General features: G+C 34.4%; 1 protein-coding gene across 2 annotated transcripts in view; it reads left to right on the top strand.

Annotated features, from left to right (window-relative positions):
- FBXW4 (F-box and WD repeat domain containing 4) overlaps nucleotides 1-13,458 on the top strand; it is a 78,806-nt gene that overhangs the window by 6,735 nt on the left and 58,613 nt on the right. For both annotated transcript variants that reach the window (XM_058189384.1, XM_058189383.1), the window contains exons 2-5: nucleotides 778-873; nucleotides 2,801-2,986; nucleotides 3,820-3,952; nucleotides 5,998-6,092. In XM_058189384.1, the coding sequence (XP_058045367.1) occupies nucleotides 778-873; nucleotides 2,801-2,986; nucleotides 3,820-3,952; nucleotides 5,998-6,092 (510 nt within the window). The remainder of the gene's footprint in view (nucleotides 1-777; nucleotides 874-2,800; nucleotides 2,987-3,819; nucleotides 3,953-5,997; nucleotides 6,093-13,458) is intronic.

The following is a 13,458-nucleotide window of genomic DNA, read 5'->3' as shown; positions in this document are numbered from 1 at the left end:
CTGTTCACTCTGAACCAGTTTAAAGCTTTGAGCTATAGTTACAAATATATATATGCATGAGGATTCAGTTTGTACCACGTGCTTTCAAATGAAAATAAACTGTAAGCAGTGACTTGGAAAACAGGAATGAGAAATGACCAGGAAAAAGAAGTTTAATATTGACCAGAAAAAGAAGTTGCCCAGTTTAATAACCAGTTTATTAAGCTCCTCCCTCCCCCCACAAAAAATCTAGTTGTGGAACCATATATAACAATTTTTAAGCAGTAATAAGACAAATTGGCGAATAGCTGGTAATATAAATTCAATAAATAAAGAAATAAGTAAATTATTTTTCAAGTTGATATTTAAAACAATTTTAAATAAAGATTACATCCCAGGTTCCTAAAATGGTGCACTTAAGAGTGTCAGAAGTATATGATAACTATGGAAAGAAATATTGTTCATTCACATTTTCTAAATTCATGAAAAATAATGAGATACATATGCCAAAGTCTGCTAAATTGCTTGAAATATGTACAGTCAGTGTAATGTGTTAGAAGACACATATCTGGAAAATTTAAAAGAGTTTAGTTGCTTGTGTACTAGGACTGCAAGTATATTCTGTTGCAGTGAAGTGGATTACATTACAGTGAAGTGGATTACATTGAGTGGCCAATTCTGTTTTTCTTTTCCTTTGAAAACTGGAATTGTAGTAAGATCACCAGTTCTTTAGGCCATATCATAATTTTCATGGAGTCCTATCAGGCCCTGACTTTACATTGTCTTTTCTTCCCGCAGAGTGGTAGGAGTCCCAGTGAAAGAAAGGGTCAAAGTTTCTCAGAATTGGAGGCTTGGACGCTGTCGAAGAATTCCACTCCTCAGATGGAAACGCAAGCAAGTGATTCCTTTTCTTTCCTCACCCTACTATCTACAGCTAGAGTTATCTTTCTTTGGAATTCATCCCATTTTTGGTCTCTATTGGGCTGTAACGTTGAATTTGGACATTTTGCAATTGCTTATTGTAAGGCTCTACTAGCTTATATCCCTAATATTTTTCTAATATTCCAGTTCTTAGTTTTATGCTATCCTTTTCCTGTTACCTAAATGCAGACAGTGGTGATTACTAATTTTAAATAGGACTGAGTAAAAGTTAGTGAGAAAATAGCCTGTCTTTCATTACTTCTTGCTTCCAAGAAAGGTAAAGAATTTTCTACTACAACAAATAGATAGCTATAGATATAGAAAAAGAAAGGAATGAATGAATGAATGAATGAATGAATGAATGAATGAATGAATGAATGAATGAATTTCAGGTAATAGCAGACTTTTCCACAAATAATAAGGCAATATTTTTTGTTTCCCAAAAAATAGGTATTTACTATGATCTGTAAATTAGGTAATCTTTTGTGTGAATCTGTGCTGGGGCTTGAAAAAATTCCATTTGCTACTTAATGATTATTCAACTTTGAACTCATACAGGGTATATTATGTATACATATGTGTGTTTGTGTGTCTATGTGTATATTTGTATGCCTGTGTATCTATATTATCTTAATGCAAACATTATAAGATTAACCTAAATTGGCAAATGTATCCATTATCATTTTTTCACATTTTGGTAGTTGTATATAATTTTTTCTGCTGCAGCAATCTCCCATATTTTAAATGCCCCTGATCAGATGTTTTATAATAACGAAGCTAGCATCAAGAAATGAAGCAATTCTTTAAATAGAATAGAATAGAATTCTTTATTGGCCAAGTGTGATTAGACACACAAGGAATTTGTCTTGGTGCATACACTCTCGACGTACATAAAAGAAAAGATACATTTGTCAAGAATCATAAGGTACAACACTTAATGCACAGAAGTCCCTTGATGACGTTGGGGCAAGTAGGTGGAGCCTCCTGTCAATTTTACTACTGGTTCTATAGAACCGGACAGAACCGGGAGCAAACCACCACTGGATGAGACCTAAAAAGGAACAATGAAACTGGCCCAGAGTATTTTGCGACTTGCTAGGTTGGTATATTATTTCTTTTTTTTTTAGATTACTTTCTACTTCCTATAATGAACTACTTTGTTGCTTTTAATTTTTCTTGCAATATCTGCCATTATATAGAAGTCTTCTGCCTGGGCACGGGGTTGGACTAGAAGACCTCTAAGGTCCCTTCCAACTCTGATATTATCATCATTATTATTATTCTCTCTCACAATATTTTTCCAGTATAGTTTTTTATGCTTGTTTTCATATCTTGTGTATGGAAGGGCTCCTCTGCCTACTGTATTCACTGCTTTCTTTATAGCATAGAATATGTTGTTTTAAGTTTGCAAAATAGAAGCATGAATACACTCCTATAAAGGAGGTTTCTTCTTAATTTGAGTTGATTTGGTTGGGATTAATACAAAATACAGCATGAATGCTTTAAGAAAATAGAAATTTGAAGTTCTAAAACTATAATGTTCTAATTTAGGATTTCATTTCACTTGCATTTGAAATAAAACTGATTTTATGTATACCACCCAGACTAACAGCTAGATTGAGTATTGGGTGTCCTTCAGATGTTGTACTTTACCAATGTTATGATATAGTTTTAGATAGAAAATGCATTTAATCTATTAGTTGCACAGCAGATTACAAATATGATACACAGTATATAGTGTTTGCATTGATTTTTATACATTGTATTTATGTATTTGGTATAAATGCCACACGAAACCATTACCAAGTGGAAATTGACTGATTTATTATTTATTAAACAAATATATATGGCTACCCAAATCACACACACTGATTTCTATTTAAAATATTTTCCTCTCCAGTTTAATGCCCTGGATGCAACTAGATGGTGATTACCTCTATCTATCCCAAGCAGAAGACATCCACCTTTATTGGCTCCACCCTAAAGATACCAATTTGGTATGGTATCCTCAGACAGTTTTTTCTGGTCACCGGGAGGACGTGTGCCGTTTTGTAGTTGATAATGGGCATATTATCAGTGGAGGAGGGTAAGTTCCTTGTTGAAGAGAAACTGCGGAGTAGAATGAAGATTGTTGAACGATTAGCATTGATATATAGATGAACTAGAACAGAAAGAACTGACTTTCAGAACATCTGAATTGGAATTGTGTGACTGTTTTCTATTGGTTATGAAGAGAGCTTTATAATAGTGAGCTATGTACTGTAGTTCCTTGCCTCTTCCTGTTACACCAAAATTCAAATAATTGTACCAAAAAACAAGATGTGGGTATGGAATATATAATACTGAAATAAAGGAATATTCTGAATTTTATTGAATAGGTATATAAATAATCTGATTTTCTTGATTCAAAATAGGAATTGAGTTTGCATAATAATGCAATAATCTTGATTCTTTGAAAAATTGTCATCAAATGTGTCAAACTATATCTGTATATGCTGGTAATTTGCATGAAATTAAAACTGTAGACCTGATTTTTAAAAAAGAATATAAACCCAGAAAGGTATATTTTAGGATCAATTTGTAGACACCTTTTCATATGCAGAATTTATTAGCATTTTAAATATATACTGAACTCGATGTTGTGAAACTTGCATTCTGCTGATGTCTCTACTATATATAGCCCCAGCTAGATCCTGAGGAACCATTCTTCCACTAATTCCCTTTTCTGCTGTAATTTTGCACATAACTAGTGACTGCAGCCTAGAATAATTTAAAGCAGAATCCAGTAAATTGTCTTACTTACAGAATAACAGGTCCCTCATCTGGATATGCCCAGCTATTCATCATATGCAACAGTATTATATGCCTTAAGACCTTATCTGAGATGGTGATTTTCTTGCTTGTGATTATCTTTTCTAGAGATGGAAATATTGCCCTCCATAAACTTAATGGTTCTTTCAGTTTTAAGATCCTTGGGCATCAACAGGAAGTGAACTGTGTGGATTGCCAAGAGTCTATCATTGTGAGTGGTTCTCGAGACAGAACAGCAAAGGTGGGCACATACATTATATTGTATATTTGTGGTATCAGGTCACTGTACATAAAGACAGTTAATGGCTGCGACTAATATGTACTTCTTATATTTAACTTTGCGAACAAAAAAACCCCAATGCCAAAGTCCTGCTAATTAACTAATCCAGTCCTTGGATAAAGGCACCAAGACCAACTGTTTAGAAGCCCAGAACAGAATATTTTACTTATATAGCTTCCTTAAATGTCCTAAAGATGGGACAAAAATAATCAAAAATAAAAAACAGATTGAGAAAAGTACAGTTGGAAGTGTATGCATCTATTTTATGTGTGAGATCAACGTTGTAGTACATTTATTAACAAAAAATATCTAGCTTGGTTTTTTTAAAAAAAAACATAGTATTTTTCCCAGCTAAAGGAAAAGTACTGGCTCAAGATGGCAATGTGATTATTTTCTTTAAATTATAGCAGTATGAATGTATTTCTTAACTGTGACAGTCATACTATGCTACAACGTCTACGGCATATCTTAGGTGATTTGTATAGTCCAAAAGCTTTGAGAACATGTGATGTTTTAGATCTCTGTACTGGCGAAACAATGAAGGGGAGCAGAGAGCAAGAGGAAGAGTTGTATAACATTTTCTTAAAATTTTTTTTCAATTTCCTTCTTTCTATTTCTCCTCCCAATGCATTGAGATAATTATTTTTAGAACCAGGATTTATTTTTATTAGTTTCTATATATAGGTCAGAAATAATTTCTGCATTTACAAAAAAACAGTTCTATGTAATTTGGAAGTTTCTGCATTAATCCCCAAAAGCTGTTGTAAAAAGCATAGTTAAATATAATATGTGTTACCCATTACAGCATTTATATGATTTGAAATGGGACAGTGACCCAAATTATATAACCATATAGAAACATGACTCAATAAAACAGTGGAATTTGTCTCAAGACAGCATATTTCAATATGGGACATTTTCTATGTCACATTTCATCTTGGAGGATTTTACTGACGTAATAGAACTTTAAAAATGATACCAAGTGTTTATGAAAAGATAGATAACTATTTAATTATGGTGGATATTCCACTATGCAGAATTCTGTAGAGTCCAGTGTGCTGGCTCTGTTATTCTGAAGTTGAATACATCCCATGACCTTGAGGGCATTTTGAAAGTCATAGAGAATTTTCCTTTAATTGTCTTCATTGTTTTTTTTTTCAAGGCAGAAATGGAATCTGGCTCAACTAACACTCTTCAAGCCTGATCCTCATGAGCAGAGAATTGCTTTTATTTTTACCCTGACATTTTCCTTGTGTTAACTCCTAACTTGAAGGGAATCCCTATTAGGTCCCCTAATGGGAGCTGTAAGTGCATTGGGTGCTTTGGAAGGATAGCGAGTGTTGATTAGGGTTGAGCTTTGAGTAGCTGCTAATGCACATTCCACATTGATAGGCACCAGATAGCATGCTCCTAGCAATATTTTTAACCTCTATGAGATAGGGATGCATTAAAAGAGCTAAGTTTTTTCTGCTGCTTTTGCTGACACTAGGTGCCAAATTCCTCACTGACACTGAATAGCCTGCAATCCTAAGCATTATCAATGTCAACAAACAAACACAAACAATATGCCAACTTTGAAAACCCCTAAGATTTTGAATGGGGTGGGGAGAGGATAAATTGAGTGAGGACCAGATATTAGTATGTAAAAAGTAGAATATTGATTTTGGAGGGTGAAGAGAAATTTTGGAATTTGAAACAAGTTCTGCAATACAGATTTAATCTACTCTGTACCTCAATACCCATTTTTAAAAAATCATTCACAAACCATTTTAGACTGGGAATAAATAATATATAATGTACAATTACTATTAAGTGTATGGCATTTTATTGTTTCATTGCTATAATCAACGTTATTCTCCTAGAATCTTGTAACTGAAATAATAGAACGGAGGTTTTACATTAAAATGTGTTCAAAATATCTCATTGGGAGGAATTTTCTTTTTCAATGCAACAACTATTACTACATCTATCTTATTATGCATCATTCATTCTTTTTCTCTCTTCAGGTTTGGTCCTTGTCATCGGGCAGGGCTGGGCAGTGTCTGCATACAATACAGACAGAAGACCGGGTCTGGTCTATTGCTATTAGTCCATTATTAAGGTAACAAAAAGGACATTGAAAAATCTCTCTTCAATATATGGATACTTCACATCTAGTGTAACGTTTTTTGTTCATAGAGTTGCGTATCCTACAGTAATTTTGTGTCATGCTAGAATCAGTTTTATGACTCAAAAGCCTTATGTTGTAGTTACTAGTGCAGAAAAAGATGCGAATGGTTTGAACAATGTTCCAGTTGTATATATTTCCCCCCACTGAACTGATTCCTAAGATTTGAGAAATTGAAAGTTTTGATTTTATTTTATTGATTTATTTTTTTATTTATTTCATTTGAGGTGGGAGTGAAAATAAAATCATGAAATAGTTTGATATGCAATAGTTGTTAAATAGGTTAAATAAATGACCAACCAGTCAGTTCTGCTTCTTACTTGAAACTACAAAATCAGCTTTTATTTCAGCCTTTTTCAAAAACTTTACTATATAACCACTCAAAGTGAGGAGTTGGTTTTCTTAATAACAGCAAATTTAACCTTCATATAATACATGTAAGAGCTGTACATATTCAAAATAATTTATGAAAAAAGATTAAATATGGGGAAACTATTAATAGTATTGTACTCCGTTCCCCCCCCATTGAACCATTTGACTCATTTGCATAATGCATTACATCTTCACAATTTCATGGTCCTTGTGACAACGTTCCAGAAAAAAACAGCCTATTATGGCTTCCAAGGCTGACACCTTGTTCACTTTTTCTTTTATTTATTTCTTTTTAAAATATTTTTTAGATCACTTCAATTAATTTTGTTTATTTGTTGATGTTTATGAGTAGTATTGGATTTGCTTTAGCCAGTAATCTGATTCTTGGTAGTTTCTAAAGGATTTAAGGATAAGGAAGTTGTGATTTTCTTTTGCTTTCAGCCTTTGAATGAGTGGTATGGCTCACCATGCTTCTTTTAGAAGGCAAGGGTTCCATATATACCTGCAACAATGACTAATCATACAAATTTTCAAATTTAGAAGTTATTGTTTCTGCATATTTTGATGTGAGCAAACATTTTAATTGAATAAAAAGCACAATCTCATTTACTTTCAAAATTTCAGCACTATTCTTGTGGCCCATGTTCCCATTATAAGCACTAGTTTGAAAACACATGTGATATTTCAAGCTGTTTCTATTTCTTCCACAGTTCTAATGCTATGCATTCTGTAACACTTAATTCTTGTATTACAGATGCATGAAGTGCAGTGCTGTATTCAATATGTCCCCGTGTACAGTGGATCCTTGGAAATGGGATCTGCATATATCAATTCTATTTCTAATTGGTATCATACTACTATTACAATGTACTGCACTGTCCAAACATTGGATTATTTAAAGTACAAATACAGAGCCTTGCTAAGAAGATGAAAGTCAAAAATAGCATGAAATGAAAAATTGCATTTGTACTATTTAACCTCAGAATATTGCAATATTAAGTATCACATTACTAATAAACATCAGTATTAATTACAATAGCCTCTAATAAACATCAATATTAATTACAATAGCTTCTGTGCATATATTTTATATTCTGTATTTCTTAAACTGACAGAATTACTGAACAATGTCCCTTCTAATTTTCAACATGCTATGTGAGGAAACAAAATCTTTTGTGCAACTTTTCCTAAACAATTTTTGCTTCTCAAACTGAGAACATGACTAAATTGCAAATATATTAAATAACAATTGTTGAAGTGTTCACATATTCCTTAGTTAAAATATAGGAACTGAAAATATAATAATTTGCAACATGCACAGTTAAAAGTTGATCCAACAAATCATTTTTGACTACGGGCAACTGCCTCCAGCATTTTTAGAAGTGGTTTGCCATTGCTTTCCTCCTAGGCCTGACAGTGAATGACTAGCCCAAAGTCATCCAAATTGGACTGGTGCAGAACCACAACTCATAGTCTTCTAGTTTCTAGCCTGATGCTTTAACCATTACACCAAAATAGCTCTGTACGTACTTGCTTACAGAATATAATATAAACCTAATAGTTACGGATAATTATAATCAGTATTGTGTAAGTACTTAACAATTTTTTTTTCTTTTTTGGAATTCGATATTGTACTGAAAGGAAAAAGTAGAAAAAAGACATTATGCAAAAAGATTTTACATAGCCCCTTCTTTTTCATTATTTCCCCATTTTTTCTTCCTTCTTTGGATGTATTCTGAACTTACTGAAACTTTAATTATTAATTAAATTGAAATGTTTATGCAATTATAATGATCCCAGACCTTATACAACCCCAAACTCAATAAATATTAATTAAATCTTTTTGGGAGCGAGGAAGGATGCAATAATTCAGTAACAGTATAACAGAGTTCAAAGGGACCATGGAGGTCTTATAGTCCAACCCCCTGCTCAAGCAGAACATTCAACCTGTTTTGGAAGGAGGCAGGAAATGAATACCTCTTTTGTACATTGGAAGCTGTGGGGTACGGAGCAGGTTAGGTACCACTATAAGACTGGGGAAGGACTGGCTGCTATCCCAGGGGAAAAAGCCCAAGCTTGCTACTTGCCTTACTGTAGCAGGGAGGGTTGCTTAGTGACTCTATGGCATAGATCTAATGAATTTGCCTGTCAAGTGGTGTTTTCACTCAATCTGTACTGCTGCAGTGTCACGTGATAGTTGCTATTGCTATTAGGATGAGGTGGCAAGCTTGTTCAGAACTCACAAGTTGTGAGCTCAAGAGTTTTATATGGCTACATTTATTTAAACTTAATTTTGTGTGCACTTACTGTGTCTCATAGAAGTCCTTTCCCTTTGAAAAAAGAAGAGGCAGCTGGGAGTTTACATTCAGAGGCATACAGAAATGGCAGGTTTTAAGAAGGAACTCTTAAATTTGTGAGACTGATCAGTTGTATTTATTTGGCAAAATGGGTGAGGCTAGACTTTTTATGCTAAGTTGTATGCTTACTTGTTCGTTGAGCATATGGACTTGGTTGGGGGATGCCTTATAGCTGGGGACTGATTCTCTGGTTAGATGATCAATCAATAGCTTAGTCCCAGGGAACACAGAGGCAGAAAGAGGAGCGGTAATTGGAAGCTTGTGATCAAGAGAACAAATTAGAACAAGGTTTTTAAAATTTTTATTTTATTTTATTTTTTTGCAAAGGAGTTAGCTGGGGCAGAAGAGTTGGGAGAAATGATTTTTTTCTTTGACACTAAGTATCAAGGTTTGAAAGACACAATTGCAAAATTAGTAAAAATATAGTGTAGGGGTTGTCATTTAGATTATAATTCCTAAAGAATAAGAAAACCAAGATGATAATACTAACACCTTGGAGATAAAAATCAACAAACAAGTTAAAAAGGCAAACAGGTGCCAACAAAATGGAAAATCAGTGCAGTTCTGGGCACTTCCATGGTACAATTCAAAGAAATGCAGCAAGAATGCAGTTTGGATTAAGGAGGTGAATAAGAGTAAAAAGGAAGCTTAAATGAAAAAACGTGTAATAATAGCCAAGTGAAGATGAACTGTGACTAAAATCCAAACTCAGTTGAGGAAATGCTTCAAGGCAATTAGCACTTGGGCAATTCCAGTCATCAGATACACAGCTGGAATGGTAGACTGGAGAACCAAGTAGAACTAAAGGTCCTGGATAGGAAAACCAGAAAAATAATGACCATGAACCATGCTCTTCATCCTTTCAGCAGTGTTGACAGACTCTACCAAGGAAAATAGGTGGGTGTGGAATGCTGCAAGTACATCAGGCAGTTGAACATTATTAAAATACACGAAAGTACATTTAATATTATAACTGGATTTCTGTGAACATAGTCTAGTATATAAGAAATAGGCTCTAAAGGAAATTCAGAATTTTTGGTAAGTGGTTTTGATTTTTGCATCTCTGTTATAATAGTATGCATTCTACCATGGAAACCAGGTAAAAGAATTGTTATGCAAAAAACAATCACTGCAGCTTGAATAGTGTATTATCTCATTTTTTATTTTGAATTACAATGTCTTTCAAAGTCAATTTTTTATGTAATAAACTTGTTTTAAATTTGGAGCACTATCTGATGCAGAATTTTTTAAAGCCTAAATTAATTATCGGAAATTAAAACAATGAAATACTCTGGGCTCAACAGTTGGGCTATCAGAACATTTTTTCTATTCTATTTTTCGGTATGTTATTATTTATTTATTTATTTATTAGATTTGTGTGCCACCAAATTTAGCATTGTCCTTTCTTATGGCACAGAGCCTGGTTACTTGAAGGACCCCCAACTCCTATACTATCTGTCTGACCATTTAATTAGACATAGTTGAAGTATTCTGGGTCTCTTCATTTAGAAACGTGCCTTCAGTGTTGCATGCCTGTACTCTGGAGTGAGATTTCTCCTGAAATCTATGTGACTCCAACCCTGCTGGCATTCTGAAAAGGCTTAAAGGCCTGGCTTTTCTCCCAGACCTTGGGTTAGGATGGTTGCTTATTTCTGCTTTTTCATAATTATAAAAATTTTAGTTTTATTTTGTAATTTTATTCTACATTGCCCATGGTACATTTGGAGTCAAGTGGTACCTAAATTGAATAATTTGCTTCCTAATTCACTTCAGTAATTTGAATTAATGAGCATGTAAGGGAGACCTGTTTTTCCCCATTCTACTAAGGTAAGTGAGCATTGTTTGACATTTTCTTTGAATATAGAGTTAGAAACTATCAGAGCAGCTCAATAATTCCAGCACCAACAGTGAACAAAGGCATTTAACAGATTTTTTTATTAGGTGCACAATATTAAGAATCTTTGAACTGCTTTTCAGAGCTCCTTCTAGAGTTTCAGGTGGTAAGCACTGAGTGAATTGCTATTACTGGGCGTGCTCTTGTACTGCACACTGTTTTATCTTCCTAAGTGATGACCTGCAGGGCTGGCCTCTTGTCAGAACACTAACGTCTCTCCCTGGAGTGAACACACACTCTCTGTCACAATATTTACCTAGTGTGTTTTTCCCCCCACTGGGTGATAAATGGAAGCTTGCAGAGTGGCTTCTCCATCAGCCACCAGGTTTGGATCACTTGCTTGTTTTATGAGACGGCTGATCCCATCGCATTTCTTTTTCCTTCCCACCCCCAGTATTAGAGACGATTAGCCACGTCATTAATTCTTCAATTTGATGGCTGATATAGCAAGGCCTGAAACACACTGTTGACCCTATATAATAGAACCTTAGCTCCTTAACATATTAATGATGGGAGAAGTTAATTAAAATTCCACAGAGAGAAGGTGTCAGTTAACCTATAAACCTGTCAGTTCCAAAAAAACTCAAACAAAACAAAACCTATTGCTGCTATCCTACAAAGAAGAAACAGTTTGTGGGGTGGGGAGCAAGACTGATACCAGGTGGATTTTTCATCATCAAACTTAGGTCTTTGAGTAAAAATAATTTTAAGGTGCCTAAATATCCTAGTCTGATTTTAGATTGCTGAACTTCTTTGCTCTGAATAGACACATATTTTAAACAAGGAATTATTGCCTGTATAATGGAGCATACATTTGCATTAATTCAAAATTGCTGATATGTGCTGTGACTGATCTTTTTTTTTCTTACAATATTTTAGAATTCTAAGGATTTGTGCTAGTACTTCAGTAACCTAACTCTTTTATAGTAGAAACAGGTATATCTGTGTGCAGGGTTGAAACCAGAAGCATCTTGAATACCAAAATGTACATTATCATACAAGATAAGCTCGGTTGCCTCCGTGATGTCTATAGGACAGATGGAAAGAAGCAGGAAAAGACTAAAGATCTAAGTTTTGAGTTTACTAGGGCTACTTGTGTCTAATTTCCATCATGCCCTACAATATTAAGGCTTACCTTTGGTTATGTCTTCAGTTTCATAATATGCTGTTAAGCATTTAATAAGAGAATATATTATTCTGTTTTATGGGCTATTGTGTTGAGAGAATTTAAATTACAGCACAGTTTGCCAAATTTATTGAGTCACATTTTTGAAGTTTCCAAATTGTACTGCAAAATTTAATAGCAAAATAATGATTTTTGGCGGTATAGTTTTTATCTCCATGCTTCTCTTGCTTATGAATGACTTAGATTTAAAAATAAGTATGAGCTTAGTAGATTTATATTCAGTTGACAACGCCTTTAAAAAAAGTGGCTGACAATTGTGCTCCTAATCTGTCTTTTTGTTATCTCTGTCCTGTGTGGCATTATAAAGCTGAAAACTTCTTGAAGTTTAACCTAAGAAGAAAAAAAAACCAAATTCTGTCCTAATATTCTGAACCCTTGGGATTTATAATACCCCAAACTTAGTAATGTCTGTAAGAACATCTCTATCTGCATTTGCTTTGTGTAACCTACCTTCATGTGAAGGGAACTGAAGTAATGAGTCCTCCTAGATCATCCTGCAACATCTAGCAGAGAAGTACATGGCTAGAGCAGGATCTCCTTTACAGGCTATTTTTGTTGACTTTAGGTCCACCTTTGATTCAATATTGAGAGCTAGGCTATGGGAGAAACTTTTCAATTCCACCATAGATGGGTACCTATCTCCTGAGATATCTGCTACCTGAAAATTCTAAGTCAGTTTAATTTACCCCACAAGGTGTTTACCATAATTAAAGCAATCATCTCAGTAAAGGGAGTTAGACAAGGCTGCACTCTAATACCATCACAATGCAGGTAGTCCTTGAGTTAAAACAGTTCACACCAAGTGCCAGGGAAATCAGAAGATCCAGGCAGTTCAAATTAGTATAAAGATTTATTTCAAGCTTTAAGTTTCTCTACAAGAATATGAACTACTGACTTTCAAAGCAAATTGGAGGTAGATAAAACTGAAAGGAATTCAAGATGGTCTGGAGTTAGATCTCTTGTGGGCACGAAGGGACTCATGACTGATGATGCATTTGAACCCTCCCTTGGGCTCAGCTTGGTCATCTCCTATAATTCATTTAGTGACTGTTTGAAGTTACAATGGCACTGAAAAAAGTGATTTATGACAATTTTTCACACATACACCTGTTGCAGCATCTCCATGGTCATGTGATCAATACATACACTTGGCAATCGACTCATATTTATGATGTTGCAGTGTCCCGGGGTGTTGTGATCACCTTTTGCAACCTTCTGAAAAGCGAAGTTAATGGGGAATCTAGGTTCACTGAACAACCGTATTACTAACTGAACAACTGCAGTGATTCACTTAACAATTGTGGCAAGAAAGCTCATAAATGGAGCAACCTATTAACTCTCTCGTTTAGCAATAGAAATTTTGGGCTCAATTGTGCTCATAAATTGAGGACTACCTGTATCCAGTGGTGGGATTCAAATAATTTAACAACTGGTTCTCTGCCCTAATGATTTCTTCCAACAATCAGTTCGCCAAACTGCTCAAAAAGTTAA

This window comes from Ahaetulla prasina, chromosome 6 (assembly GCF_028640845.1).
Source record: "Ahaetulla prasina isolate Xishuangbanna chromosome 6, ASM2864084v1, whole genome shotgun sequence".
Taxonomy (NCBI): domain Eukaryota; kingdom Metazoa; phylum Chordata; class Lepidosauria; order Squamata; family Colubridae; genus Ahaetulla; species Ahaetulla prasina.
Note: the sequence above shows the minus strand (reverse complement) of the source record. Positions and strands in the feature narration are given on the sequence as shown.